Here is a 15,000-nt window from a genome sequence, read left to right as displayed (position 1 = left end):
GAGAGAGAGAGAGATGCCTTGTCCACACGCCCCGTGTTAAAGTCACCCAGAATTACAGCAAATAAAATAGCATACATTCTCATGTCTCGACTCAAAGAGATGAGTTTACAGAGTTTACCTATATGTAAACGTGGGGCAGGCTATGGTAATTCAGGCAGTTGTGCATCTTATTGATCCCGTCATGAACGGAACCTGAGATCGTCCGTGAAGCCACGCTCACCTTAGAAATGTATGCTGTGTAAATCAATAGGTTCACAGAGGCCAGTTACATGATGCTAGACACTACTTCAAACGCTGCCCGCGACTTTTGCAATGCGATCTACGAATCTGAGTTAGTAACACTATCTTAGTTATGGCATGTATCAGTCAATGGAATGGTTCACCAAAGTGGTCTTCCCAGAGGAATGTGTTATAGAAGAGGCAAGCATTGTTTTTCTTTTCTGTTTTTTATTTTTTTATCTTGACAAGGATCTGCATGAACCCCCAGATAACAGCAATTGCGAGACATTTTCTCTCTTGGCACAACATTGAGTCTTTACGCATAAACAATAATTAATAAATAATTATTCACCTTTATTCACCTTTGCGCGCACAAGTTGTGTAAACAACAAATACGCGTCTTGACATTCTGATGCAAATACAATGAAGACTGATTCACAGTAGCCTACCTTGCTATGACTTGATTTTGGCTGGGTTTGCGCGACATGAGTTGTCTGAATACTGCGCATTGTAGCTTCTGTTGGGAGTGCATTATTATTCAACAGCGCCATCCTCAGTCTATACACGTTCACTACAATGTGACATTGACACTTTTCTATGAGTTTTTCAACCAAAATTGTGTTATAGTCAAAAAATTAAATCTTTAATTAAATATTTTTGGTATATGTATAACAGTATTGTATTATAGTATTGTAGGTACACGGCACATTACACCGGTGGTAAATGTATCTGTTCGCCCAGACCTAGTGGGTCTCTGAGAAAGTAAATCTGACATCGGGTTTGTGGAAAGTAGTCTGTCTGAGCGGATGGCGACGTGAAAGCAAAGCTTCTAATAATACCGTCAGTGTGTTGCTCAACAAAGCACACGGGAGATACCTTGATCTAGGTTAGTGGGCCGCATCAGCGGGGGCATTAAAGATCATGGCTGGATTACTGTACTTACTTTTCCAGCCACTTACTTGCGAGACAATCACTTGCGTTGCTAGACGGTCACTTAGGGCCAGAGAGAGTCTGTGAGTGGCAGTGATGACACCTCTCTCTCTCTCTCTCTCTCTCTCTCTCTCTCTCTCTCTCTCTCTCTCTCTCTCTCTCTCTCTCTCTGTATGTGTGTGAACTGGCTACGTTTCAATCTGGCCGTCCCTGATTGAAGAGAGAGAGAGAGAGATAGATAGATAGAGATAGAGAGAGAGAGAGAGAGAGCAAACATACCTTCAAAACATCTTTATATTGCCAACAAGATACTTCTATCCTTGGTCTTTGGTGTGTGTGTGTGTGTGTGTGTGTGTGTGTGTGTGTGTGTGTGTGTGTGTGTGTGTGTGTGTGTGTGTGTGTGTGTGTGTGTGTGTGTGTGTGTGTGTGTGTGTGTGTGTGTGTGTGTGTGTGTGTGTGTGTGTGTGTGTGTGTGTGTGTGTGTGTGTGTGCGTGCGTGCGTGCGTGCGTGCGTGCGTGCGTGTGTGTGTGTTTCCAAAACCTTTTGTATCATATAGGCCCACACTACTATAGCATAGACTGAGCCGGATGCTCTGCCATCCGTCATCTCTAACAGTTAGTCTCCTTACTTCTGTTATTCATTCCGCTATTTGTATAACATCACAATGTTTCATCTCTATCTCATTTGATGGTCTATGCACTACAGCTGTCCACATCTATTATCTGAGTATGACTCATGCAATGTCATCATCCCTCCTCTGAGTTGTTATGAAAGTACACATGTCCTAACTGCACCTTTACCAGTTATATGGGCATGTGGCGCCCCCTTGTGGTAACAAGTGGAGGTACTATAATCAATGTTTGTCAATAAAATGACCCAGGCAAGTCCTACTTTTTGTTCCAGTGGAATTAGTTATAAATACAAGTGAATTTCATTATCTCAACTATACTCAGCAATAAACATGCGGTGAACATTTTTGTCCAGACATCTTCATCTCAAGTAGAAATGGATGAATGTACACTGTGTGTCTGTAAGATCCATATCCACATGGCATGGCGAGATGAGGATGCCCTCAGCAATCTTCTCTGGACCTGGCAAGGTCTTTAACATATGTGATATACTGTATTGTTTGTAAGAAGATTTAAACCTTTATTGTATCCCAATTACCAATATTGCCTATTATAAGGTGACATTTGCAGATCACTTCCTGTTCGACAACCTGTTTAACGGTAACTGAATTCAGTCACTTTTAATCTGTTCTATAATAAATGTAATGACTGAATGAAATGATACTTCCAGCATCATATGCAATACAGAGTTTCCATTTGTAGTTGCGCCTAACTTATTAAAGGATGGCTTTTGAGAAAAAAGTGCTTACTGTAAGTTAAGGACAGAGATGCACCAAGTTGTGTGTACTTAAGAAACGCCCATATTTTGGGATTGAGTCCTCCCTTTGAAAAGCCGGATATTAACGTCTACACTTTTCTGATACAAGATCAGAGACAGAAAAGGAAATTATATTATTATGGCAAATATGTGTTAAAATCAATTTATTTCTTTTTTTTGCCTTTCATGGTCAGTGCAGTATGACATTAACATATACAACATGTGTGAAATGCCATGAACTGTATCAAGAGTTAAACGAAAGTTACAGAATGGCAAGATAATACAGAACTTTGGTTACATTATAAAACACTCAGGTAAAATGTTGAGAATAGTATAGTAAAGTCTATAGAAAAGTCAGCGCCATTATATAAAAGTCATGATCTTGTGCAATTTTCTTGTCACATCATAATGCAATTTTATACAAAGAGAAAAAGCTGTTTCCATAGAAGTAACATAGTAAGTAAAGTCTATTCATAGCTCTTTTTTCGCAGAGTGAAACAAGTAAACAAATAAATGAACAAATAATTAAAACAAAAAAAGAAACAAACAAACAATATTCAAATCAGCCCATTAGAAAATGAAAATACTGTGCCAAGGAGTGAAAAAACATAAGTGTGGCAACACTTAACACCACTAAAGCAATCTTTTCACAATCAAGAATTTTGAATTAAGAGAACTGTCAATAGACTGTGGCATAGCCAGTGAGCTCACCAACTTACATGAATTAGCAAGCATTTTATCAGTGCCAATTGTGTTGTTTGCCTTTCATGGTCAGTGCAATATAACATTAAAATATACAACAGTTGAGTAACGCCATGAACTCTATTGAGAGTTAAAAGAAAGTTACAGAATATAGCAAGGTAGGACAGACCATTGGGTTTTATCTTTTAAAACACTCATAGTCGTGTGATGCCATGAAATGTTGTATCACAGTTCAAATAAAGTTACATAATGGCAAGATAAGACAGAACATTATATTTTAAAACACTCAGGTAAAATGTTGATGAATAGTATCAACAAGTCTATAGGAAAGTCAGCACCATTATATAAAAGTCAGTGCCATTAAAAAGTGCTTGGAATGAAAATAATGCATCACATGTATGATTAAAGCTGGAATGTGTTCAGTGCATAATGCATGGTCTTGTGAAATTTTCTTGTCTCATCATAATGCAATAAACAATAGATTTATACAAAGATAAAAGGCTGTTTCAATAGCAGTAACACAGTCAGTAAGTAAGACTATTCATATAGTGCAACCTATAAACAAACATGTTAACAAATGATTAGAACAAAAAAGAACAAACCAAACACATCAACAATATTCAAAACATCCAATTAGAAAATGAACATACAGGCCAAGGAGTAAAAACATAAGTGTGACAACACTTAACACTACTAAAGCAATCTTTTCAGAATCAAGAATTTTGAATTACTGTAAGAGAACTGTCAATAGATAGAGGCATAGACAGTGAGCTTGTTGCATGTTTTAAGCTTGCTGGCCTTTGTGCACAGGGACGGTACATGTCCAGGTTGGACTAAAATAAAACAAATAATCTCATCAAGTAGCATGAGTTAGCAAGCATTTTTTCAGTGCCAATGGTGTTGTTTGCCTTTCATGGTCAGTGCAATATGCCATAAACATATCCAACAGTTGTGTAATGCCATGAACTGTATCGAGAGTTAAAATATTGTTACAGAGTAGCAAGATATGACACACCATTGGTGCATAAGGCATGGTCTTGTGCAATTTTCTTGAAATGTCATAATGCAATCAACAGTATGTATACAAAGAGAAAGTAGAACACATGTAATGTAATGTCATGTAATGAGGCTGTTTCAATCGCAGTAAGTTTTTGTAACCCATAAACAAACAAATGAATAACTAGAAAAGCACTCAGAGACCGCAGACCTCCGCCTGTATTGTTATCCCTAGGTTGATGGTAGGCTAGACAGACAAACAAATAAACAAACCATCAAACATCAAAGTGCCTGTCCCCGATGAAAACATACAGTATACCTCCTTGGCAGAGGTAAATAAAATATTTAAAACAAAAAAAGAAAGAAACAAACAAACAAAAAAAAACATCTCACAAGACAGGCCAAGGTCAAGAGTGAAAAACATTTTGAATTAAGAGAGCTGACAATAGACAGAGGCATAACCGGTCAGCTTGTTGCATGCTTTAAGATCGGTTTAGTGTACTGGTACGCGTACCACCCTAGGAAAAGAAATAAAACAACACCTAATCTCATAGATCACCAAATTGCATGAGTTAGCAAGCATTTTATCAGTGGCAATGGTTCTGTTGCATTTACAGTTTTTGCATGTTTTTCAAGTGGTTTGATTGAAGTCTGAATGCCACTGTTAGGTCATGGAATGTTTATACTCAATCTTGTACATGATCTGAAAACTGGGCAGAATAGTCATGTTTAGTTGGCTATTTGTTGCAAATGGTGGTGAGATCCATTTTAATTTCCACTAACATGACAATGTACTAACTGAATGTCAAAAGCAACAGGGCCTTTCATAGTAAACCCGACATAGAAAGAGACTGGGTTGCATTCCCTGCCCTTTAAATGACTCATGTATTGGGGACGAACCTCGACTTTGACATTTGGATTACAGGTGTGTGCCAAAATGCAATTCCTCTGGACCACTCCATTAACTCTCTGTAGGATCCTTCTGACTCTTTCCTCCCTCCAGATTTGTCCATTGTCAAACTTTTCATGACTCCCAAGCTTGTCAAGGACTGCATGGCTGATCAAGCGATCATAGCCTTGCTTCTGTCCCAAGTAGAAGTGGACAACAGGTCTCTTGCCATGTTCCATCGATTGCATTTCATTTCTGAAAGTGTTCTTAAGTTGCGACAAGCAGGTTCTTAACCTCTCTGAAAGTTTTGCAGGGAACAGAGGGTGGTTCTCTGGCCACAGAATAACAGTAGCAATGAAATGCACTCCTAATGAGTCAGTGTGTTGTGGCACCTGCTGTAAAAGAACCTCCCTCATCATCTGCAGAATGTCAGCATAGGACACAAGGAACCGAGACTGTGGCCAGACACAAGCAAGGACTAAATTGGCATAAATGTAGTTGACAACATCTCTCAAATTAACATGCTTGTTTGTGTACATTGTCCTATATTGTTGGACTATCATTTCCACTTTAGGGCCAGTATTATTTACTGTGAGACATTCCAGTATGCCAACATGTGTATCTGCTTTGTTCATTTCCAGGATCTGCCTGATCCTGAACAAGGCTGGTAAGGTCTTTTTTCCCATAAGCTCTTGTGGATCTGTTCTGCAAAAGAGGTCGGCATATTTCTCAAAAGTCCTGAAGAGCTCCTTTCTTGTTCTCTCTTCTTTTACATCCTTCCGTGAGAACCAGGGCTGAAGGTTGATAAAGAAGTTGTCAAGGAAATCAAATTGCCTCCTCAAGTTGTCCTTGATGTTGTGCAAAAATGGTTCAAAGGGCAGAAGGGCATGGTAGTAAGATTCATGCTTGTGTTTCACGCAATCTTTGCTGGCAACAGTTTGAATAGGTATGTTACCTGAGAGGACCTGACTTAATATACTTCGGCGAAGTTTAGCATGGGAAAACACTGGAATTTTTTCCAGGACTTCCATGACCATCACAGCCACTTGAATTTCTCCAAGACGTCCAGCAATATTGTAGGGACTGCGGTCTCCTTTACTTTGAGATCGCAGAGCAACCTCTTTCTTTGCAATTGCTTGAGTTTCTTTGAAAGCATCTGTGGCACAGCAAGCCATTTTCAGATAGTCTGTCAAATGGTCAGGTTTAATAGGATAATCTGGATTAGTCCCCATGGCATGCCTTAATTCATGCTTGATGACTTGTGCAGAAGTGTCAGCTATATATGAGCTATCTCTATCAAGCTCTTTGGCTTTTCGTGCCCAGTCTTTTGCTTCTCTGAAATCCTTTTTCTTCAGGTAGTGGTATCTGGCAAGAAGCTGAGCAATTATTGCATTTTTATCATAGCGTTTAGCTGCATTGTACAGAACTGTTTCTTCAGATCCTGGCGTCTCCTTGATAATAGCTTGGATGAGTGGAGAGAAATGGGTTTCCTCACTTTCAGATGAGTAACATCTTTTCACCAGCATGGTGTGGACATCTTGTAGAAGTTTATCTTTCCCTTGAAGACAATCATAGAATGTATCTGTGGTCAACAGGAGATTGGTGATCTCTGCTTTTGATATACCATGGGTTGCAGTCAGCTCTTCCAAACAGTACTCAGCCATGCTTGGATGTATTACTCTCATAGCTTCAAAAACCACTTTGTCCTGGACAGTACAATGAGTTACAAGTGTGGAGAAATTTCCAAAATCATCCTGTACTTTGTCTGTACAAGAGACAGACTTTGGTTTAGTTGGAAGACCCAGGAATGCTTCACACAGCGTAACAGAAAGAGATGAATTTTTGCAGTAGAAATTCAAAAGGGCCATTACAGCAATGAGTTGGGCATGCTCATGGTTAATGTTGAAGCTCTTCAGGGTGTGTTTGGCCACTCCTTTAATGTAATCTGGCGAGAAGTCTTTCTTTAAGATCATGAAGCCATAGAACGTTTCAGCATTCGTGTATGTCTTCTCAATTTCCTTAAGCTTATTTTTGAAGAGTTTCTGTTCTTGGTCCGATAGTTTATTCCCAATGAAGACAGTGTCCACTGTTGCCTCATGTTGACCCCAGAATTCAGTTCTCATGCAATTGAGTATGATAACTTGGGGACTGGTGGACATCTTTGGGCATGCTTTTTCAATGCTCTGTTGCAGACTGTAGACACTATCTCTTTCTTCAAAGTCATCGATCATGAGTAACACAGGGAGCCTGGTAGACTGTTCTGTTGTTTGATATGTCAGCAGCTGCATCACCTGTTTGGCAACATCATCAGGATCTGCTGCTCTGTCCTTCAGAACAGCACACCTGAATTTCTTCCTCTGTGTCCACAGAACATGTGTTGCCAGTGTGGTTCCACCACAACCTGCGAGATGCAATATGTTGAAGAGTACACAAGGTCTTGTCAAGGAACATAACTCTGGAATGATGGTGTCAATTATGTAATCAAATTTGTCTCGCTTGATGAATGGTGTAGATCCAGGTTCCTCAGAAAAATAGAAGTTCCACCATGACACCTTTCCTCCTTTGTAAAAGTGTTCCTGTATTGACCGCTGATCTTCATTACCCCCTTCACATTGGTTGACACAAAGAATATCCAGGGTGTCCAAACAGCCCTCCATTTTCTTTGTCAGTTGAACCTTGCTGACTCCACCACAAGGTAAAAATCTGCTTGAGCGACGATTGTCAGACCACAGACTGAGAACAGTGCCATTGATCTCTGCAAAGCTGAGCTCAGAAATGCAGCGGTTTGAAATGCTGACTCCATAGCGAGCTTCAATCAGTTCCTTCCATGAGATGAAGGACCGATCATTTTCACAGATGCACAGGATTTGGTCAAGTCCTCTGAGCTCTTGTTGGAATGTATTGAAGGTTTCAAGCAAAGGGTCCTTACTATCAATGACATCGGACAACAGCAGAAATATGACCAAGAATCTTTTGGGAGGTAGGACTTCACCTCGGCACAAGAAGGAAATTACGTTTCGAACAGCGGCTCCCTTTTCAGTTGACCAGGAATTAATGTCCGAAGGTTCCTCGCCATTGATGTCACCATTGCAAAATATCCAGCTATTGATCCTGGTCAATTTCAATTTGCTTGCAATGTCCTCCACTGATCCAGTTATTTTGTATTCTGCGGGAGCATGGACATTTGTGTTTCGATCTTCAAAAAACTTCTTTAAACCTTTTTCTGAAGACTCTGGATCAAAGTCTAAGACTGCTGTCAGGTTCATGTCTAGAAGAAAACTCAAGGAATCAAGTTGGACTTGGTGTGATTTGTTAGTTACTAGTATGTATCTTTCAAAATGGGATTTATCCAAACAATGTGACCCACCAGTTATCATTTCACATAACTTAGAACCCTGGATGCTATTTCTAACAATAGCAAGGCATTTTTCCTCAGCTTCCTTTCTGTCCATTGACAGTTTTGATATATTTTTCACATATCCGTTGTACTCCTCCATAGGTTTGGACTGAGTGTTGTGCCTCGAAAGATCTCTGCTGCTGCTGTTGTCTCGGATGTAGAAAGACTTAAATTCTTTCGCATCTTCCTTAACTTCTTTGCTCTTGCTTTTTTTGGACTTTCGTGAGTCTACACTGTAGACATGGTAGAAGTTCTCTTCACAGACAGAAAATGTTGGTTCTATGTCAACTTCCATGACATATTTCTCTGAAGATGTCGTATCAGATTGAAGCACTTCAACAAATCGAGGTGACTTCACACACCTCTTTGCTGTCGCCACATGTTTATGTTCAAAACGGCCCTCAATTACATCACGTAATGCTTTCCCAAACGACTCTTTGTCTTCAACACTAAACCCTAGAATCTGACCATGCTTAAAATCTGGCAAGTCCCCTATGCCAAAGTGAATGGTGCCATTAGTGCGACTGTTCATACAAGCTGCTGCAAAACGTATGACTTCATCAGTGAATTTCTTCATTTTGGCTTCTTTTTCTGTGCTCCCTGTGTTGATGTATGCTTTAAATTCATGACATGGCTCAATCAAATTCAATTGCCCTGACTCTGGTATGTCGAGACAGCTATTAATCCTGTATCTGTAAGCTTCATGGAATCGATTGAAAGGGTAAGGCTTACATGGACCACCTGATTGACCTCCTGGGTCTTTTAACATCTCAGCTTTCATTTTCACAAGTTTGTCTCTCTTATGAATGATCAGTTTAGCTGGACCCAATGGAATACCTGCTCCTATCAAATCAGTTTTGTCTAAAAGTAGAAGACTTTCTCCATTAATTTTCTGTTGGTACATTATGTTAGCGCAGTCTTCATCTACATTTTTCAGCTCCCGAGTCCACTTTCTGACATGTTCTGTAGACCAGGTCTTGATCTCTGCAGGAAGTTGTCCAGAGAGCAGATCTTTCATCTGTCCTTCATCATCCTGAAACAATACAGATGTCAAGATGTTCAGTATTAGCAAAGTATTCAGTAAAGATATGAGAACTAACTTAGGGCTGTAGGGATTTTTTTTGTATTTTCTGTTATGGAGGAGAGCAAAGTTACAAGACTGGTTCCCCATAGACAGAGAGGCTACGGCTGAGAAGGCACACCATTCTCCCTACTGCAAGTTAGCTTACCATCAAAATTACTTTGAAGCTGTCATATTATGGTAATGAAGTTGCATAAGATGCCTTTAAAGCCCATAGTTTGAGCCCAATCTACAACCAGTCACCAATAGCAATTCCTTATAATACTCTCAAATACTCTCCCTTTAACTCTCCCTGTACCAGGCAATAAATGTGACATGAGATCTCGACTTTCTTTTGTAAGTCCAGTTGATAAATGTTTCTATGTACGTTGTTAGTGCTTTGTTTTATGTGTCGAGACCCTGAGGAAGTTACTGATGAGGTTTGGTGTTGTTTTGAACAATATTTTTTATATGATTCTGGTTAAAAAAGGCTATTTGGGAAGTGTTTAGTTCACTGCCCTACTAATCCATTGTTTGTTATACGGGGCACTAACATATTCAACTCCAATATTTCGGTAACACTTTACATTACAGATTGGTATAATGTTACGGTAATATGTATGCAATTTAATGGTAATAATATTTTTAAACCACATATTACAATTAATAATGTGCAATTTCTAGACAATTACTGTGCAATTACCATACAACAACAATGCAAATAACTTGGATTTAAGGGTAAAATAAAACGGTAATACCTGCTGTAAATATGTACTTACCGAAGCAATAATGAACCACTGACCGAACGTTTCTGCTGCACATTACATATTTATCTCCCTCAACAATGGAATTCTCTTCTCTGATTGGCTGATGGGGTGGCCATTAACTTTGTATAACCTGCTACCTTCGAAGTAGTTCACATGTGTTGCCCGTATCACACTTGAATATTAATTCGCCAAACTTGTTGCGAAGTTTAAATGAACTGTCACGTTGCATCCAAGCTGAAATACAGACGTGCAGAACATAGTAACATTGTAGCATATGACTGAGCTAACTTGGGTGGCAGTAGGCTAAGAAAATTAGCGATCTTTCAAAGTTAACGTTCATCAGAATCCTAGGGTATGCCCGCTTGACAACGGGAGAGATAGAACTAACGACTGGCTTTTGGCCGTAGCAACTAGCCATTTAGAACTAACGACTGGCCTTTGGCCAGAGCAACCATCCATTTAAAATTAGTAACGGCAGTTTTGTCCTGCAAGTAGAAAGTTGATATGTGGCGGAAAGTAGTTCCACAATCAAGACAGTTTTAGCGATGTAAACGTTTACATTGTAATAGGAAATTAACACTACACATGTGGCAACGGTGGAATAAATATACATGGGATGAATACAAACGGGAGATAAGCGGGATAACGGCCTTCGAGGTCGACCGGTTCGATGGAAATAATGGCACGGCGGAGGTAACTCTGTCTCCGTGCTTCGCACGTCGCCGGAGTTCTAGACCTCCACCGAGCCATTATTTCCATCGAACCGGTCACCTCGTCGGCCGTTAACCCTTACTTAAGAGCTGCTACTTATTTAGACATACCCCACTAATTAACTGTGAACTCGGTCATTATGTGCCCAATCAACAGATGCCTCCCACCTGGCCATCTTGGATTTGCTTCATACAGTACTTTGTCAATAATGCTAAATATTAGCAACTACTGTGCAAAGTTTTAACCTTGCATCCACATTATTTTCTTTCATATACTGAAGTAAATTCAACTTTATCGTCATTGGGGAGACAACAAGTAGAATATTTTCTTTTCAACATCCAAGTGTGTTTGAAGTTGGACTGCCTTCATATTCCCATGATGAGAGGCATTTTGAAATTGCTTTACAAATATCGATTTGCTATGAATATACACAGCAAGCCATTATAATACATAATGCATTGAAATAACTCATAAGAACTAAGGAATCTTGTAGTATATTGGGACCAAATATTATAATAATCTTACCGCATTTTGTGACATACTCCAATACTAGTATAGACTAAGACATGCTACAGGAAATCACAGCTTTAATATGTACACAGTTGTTGTCATAAGAGTAGCTTTACAAGCTAGACTTCTCTGTCATGGTGACCCATCTCATAGCCACACCCACACTCATGTTCTCATTGCCCCAACCAAACAATTATCACCCATAACCAACAGAACCAGCGAAATTACATTTTAAGATTCAAATTGTTGTTATACTGATCATTTAGATTTTTTTTTCATCTAAATTATATAATAATCTGTAGCTATAATGTTTCTGCAACACCACAAGAATGTTGAATGTTCTGGTGAATTGCCAAAACAGCACTGATATTATCACATCACTGACTGAAAGATCCCTGATCCCGCGACAAAGTGATGTCACAGGCAATGTAATGAGAAGCATAAGACCATAGTTAGAACATATTCATTAATAGCCGCAATACCTCTGCTTTATTATGATCAGCCATCCTTGAACCCTGTGAGTGAAGCTCATTTGGGGATTATTCAGACTGATGGAGAAGAAGCAGAATATTAAAACATGTTCCAGAGATGCACTACAAATGAGCACTGTGCAGTGTATATTCCAAACTTTAGTCACATAAACCTTGCATAATTTATTGGGCAATGCATTTTGCATTAAGCCTTCTCTACTCACCATTGTAAGGCTGGATATGCTGGCAAGTCACTTCCTGAAATTCAATAGGTTTATATGAAGAGACCTGCCGGAAAGTAAAATAACGTTGTGTCGTTATCACAAAGATGAGGTATCCTCCAGAGTCTTGTTATAGTTGTAGTTAATTAGACTCTCACTCTTGTTCGTCTTCTTTCATAAATAAAAGCCTACAGTACACACACTACTGTAGGCGACTACAACCGGCAAAAGCTACAGTAGCCTACTGTGATCTCAGGATAAAAAGCTCGTTGTGCTACCCTGGTTGTGATAATGTTGTGGACGGCATTATGTACTGTAGCCTACCAAGGATAAGTTTGAAGCCTAGCGCAGTTTATCTTAGTTGAAGTAGTCTATATTGTTTAACAGTACATCGGTAAGTCTTTAGAAAATCTGTAGCCTCGCCTTACCCTTCCAACTTGTCCGTTATTGCTGGGTGTTGATGAGTACGGAGTTGCCGTTTTTAATGACGTTAAAACCAGATCCTAGTTCAATAAATTGCGGAGCTTCATAATACAGTTACATGCGGAAAACAGCGAATGATGAAGTCTTAGTAATGGTTAAATGGGCGGAGCAAATCAGTCGTAATTGTAGCCTATAGCCAAATAAAATCAGCTGTAGAGCTATGAGGGAACTAGTATCCAGCTTAGGTTTCTATTTCTTTCTGCAGAGAGGACGTTGCAGAAACGAAACTAAACTTCCAGTTTCCAGGATGTCATTGCGTAGCCTGCCAGTGAGTGTGAGAGGGAGCGCATCCCTGTTTTTTTGTCTGTGGTAAAATCATTTTCCCCCATATTGCATTTTGCAGTAAAGTGCAATGCATTGTTTCATGTTCAAAATATTGCATTTCCTCCATATGAACAGCATATAATTCTTCCAAAACTGTTTTGACACTCCGTTTTTACAAATTCACACCGCCGTTATTTATATTAATTACGTCGTCTTCTTCTTAGCCTTTTATAACAGCATGACGACACGGGTAACAAAGCCTACTTAGGTTTCTATTTTTTGTCTGTAATTGTTTTTGCAAAGAGAATAGCCTATTGCAGAAACGAAACAAATTTCACATCTCTCCCTCCCTCTCTCTCTCGTGTGTGTGTGTGTGTGTGTGTGTGTGTGTGTGTGTGTGTGTGTGTGTGTGTGAGAGAGAGAGAGAGAGAGAGAGAGAGAGAGAGAGGAGAGAGAGAGAGAGAGAGAGAGAGAGAGAGAGACTGGCGATATTGAAAAAGCCATATTATTAGTAGGTAGTTTGGACACAGTCGAGGCACATTTATTTATGTAGGCTAGTGCATTTTTGCATTCACAAAGTGCAACTCAAAAACAGTACTTCTCTGTTTTCCTAATCTACGTAACACAGTGGCAGTAATGCTCTGTGACTCACACATGGTTCACCAGAGAGATGCAACTTGGGAACTAGTGTATCATGGGTAATTATGCTTCCCTGAATTTACCCATTTTCCCTGCATGTTCTGTGCAGATTTTGCCATTTCACATGCCTCTTGGGTAGTGGGTAGTAGGGGTGTGTGTCTTGGGTGTGGCAAGAGTTGGCTCCCATGCAGGGAGGTTTCATGTAGCCCCCTCCCCTGCCTCTTTTATGACAATCTTGAGGCATGTGCTATCTTATACAGTGCATTGTGTCTTTTGTTTATGCTGTTATGTTTATCAATCGTAGTGTGCATTGTCCACAGGGAACTGTCGCCTGGTACCTTCTGGTATGCACCTCATGCATATAGGTTACTGTACATTGTTTTAACCCCTGTTTTTAATGTTAGCTCGGTGCACAATGCACATGTTACGTGAGTTTCTCATGCTGCTCATGGTGTTAAGCTAGTTAGCTTACAGACATTCAGTATGAATTGACTATAAATGTAAAGGTATTTGAATGTGGCGGATTAATATCACAGGCCAGAAAATCCAGAGTTCTTGTGAGAGCACAATTTGAATTTGCATAGCGAGTCACTCTGGTAATCAGTGATGATGTTTATTATCCTTGGAGGCAACCTGCACTAATCACACTGATGTGTCCGATATATTTGAGCCAGAGGCGAGCTAACCAAATGATGACAGTAACCCAGTGCTGCAAAGTCAAAATCCGGAATCAGGCAGTTCAAATGCGTTTTCAAATGTGTGTTTGGTGCCGGCCCTTGAGTTAGGCCATTTTCATTACTCATAGTCAGACAAATCTTTTGTAGATTTGGGTCTGGATTTCCAGCTACCAGCAATAAACATCAACATCAAGGTTGGTTGTGGCAAATAGGTCATTCATGAATGTTCATGAATGCTTTTGTCAAAGAGAAAGTAATCATCTCCTATATTGCTATCCTAAGCCATCAAATGTGTCAACATAATAGGCTACATTACAGCAAATAGACTATACACGTGCAGGAAGAGTGTTATGTCCGAGATATTCATGTATTCAACTCTTTAACTTTCTAATCCACCGCCGATTTACTGCTGCACAGTGCTATGTTGCCTGAAAAACTTGCGTACATGAGTTGAGACTAGATGTGAGATTCCAGCGTAGCCACGATCACATTCAAATTGTCTAATGCCATGCTTTGCGTGGAAATAAGCATATGCCTGTCGTACGCCTGTTTTAGGTCGTACGCACGTTTCATAAATGAGGGCCATTGAGTGCAAAATATGGGTTCAGGTGATACCTTGATTCTGCATGTAATCAGAAGTGAAGGCTAAATATCACCTACCAATTTTGAAGATGCACT

General features: G+C 39.7%; 2 protein-coding genes across 2 annotated transcripts; both read right to left on the bottom strand.

The window, feature by feature from the left end:
- Positions 1–2,685: 2,685 nt before the first annotated feature.
- Positions 2,686–6,872, bottom strand: LOC134078717 (sterile alpha motif domain-containing protein 9-like; the record flags this gene model as incomplete). The annotated part of the gene is given in 1 exon segment (XM_062534839.1): positions 2,686–6,872. A coding segment is annotated over 1 exon segment (1,806 nt). The 3' UTR covers positions 2,686–5,002.
- A 558-nt stretch (positions 6,873–7,430) lies between these two features.
- On the bottom strand, positions 7,431–12,804 carry LOC134078922 (sterile alpha motif domain-containing protein 9-like). Its single transcript, XM_062535088.1, has 5 exons — positions 12,688–12,804; positions 12,263–12,326; positions 12,051–12,116; positions 7,668–9,553; positions 7,431–7,524 (listed from the first exon to the last, which is right to left on the bottom strand). Exons 3-5 carry the CDS (start codon positions 12,072–12,074, stop codon positions 7,431–7,433), a joined length of 2,004 nt encoding a protein of 667 aa, XP_062391072.1. The 5' UTR covers positions 12,075–12,116; positions 12,263–12,326; positions 12,688–12,804.
- Between the last annotated feature and the right edge of the window lie 2,196 nt (positions 12,805–15,000).

This window comes from Sardina pilchardus, chromosome 4 (genome assembly GCF_963854185.1).
Source record: "Sardina pilchardus chromosome 4, fSarPil1.1, whole genome shotgun sequence".
NCBI lineage: Eukaryota > Metazoa > Chordata > Actinopteri > Clupeiformes > Clupeidae > Sardina > Sardina pilchardus.
Note: the sequence above shows the minus strand (reverse complement) of the source record. Positions and strands in the feature narration are given on the sequence as shown.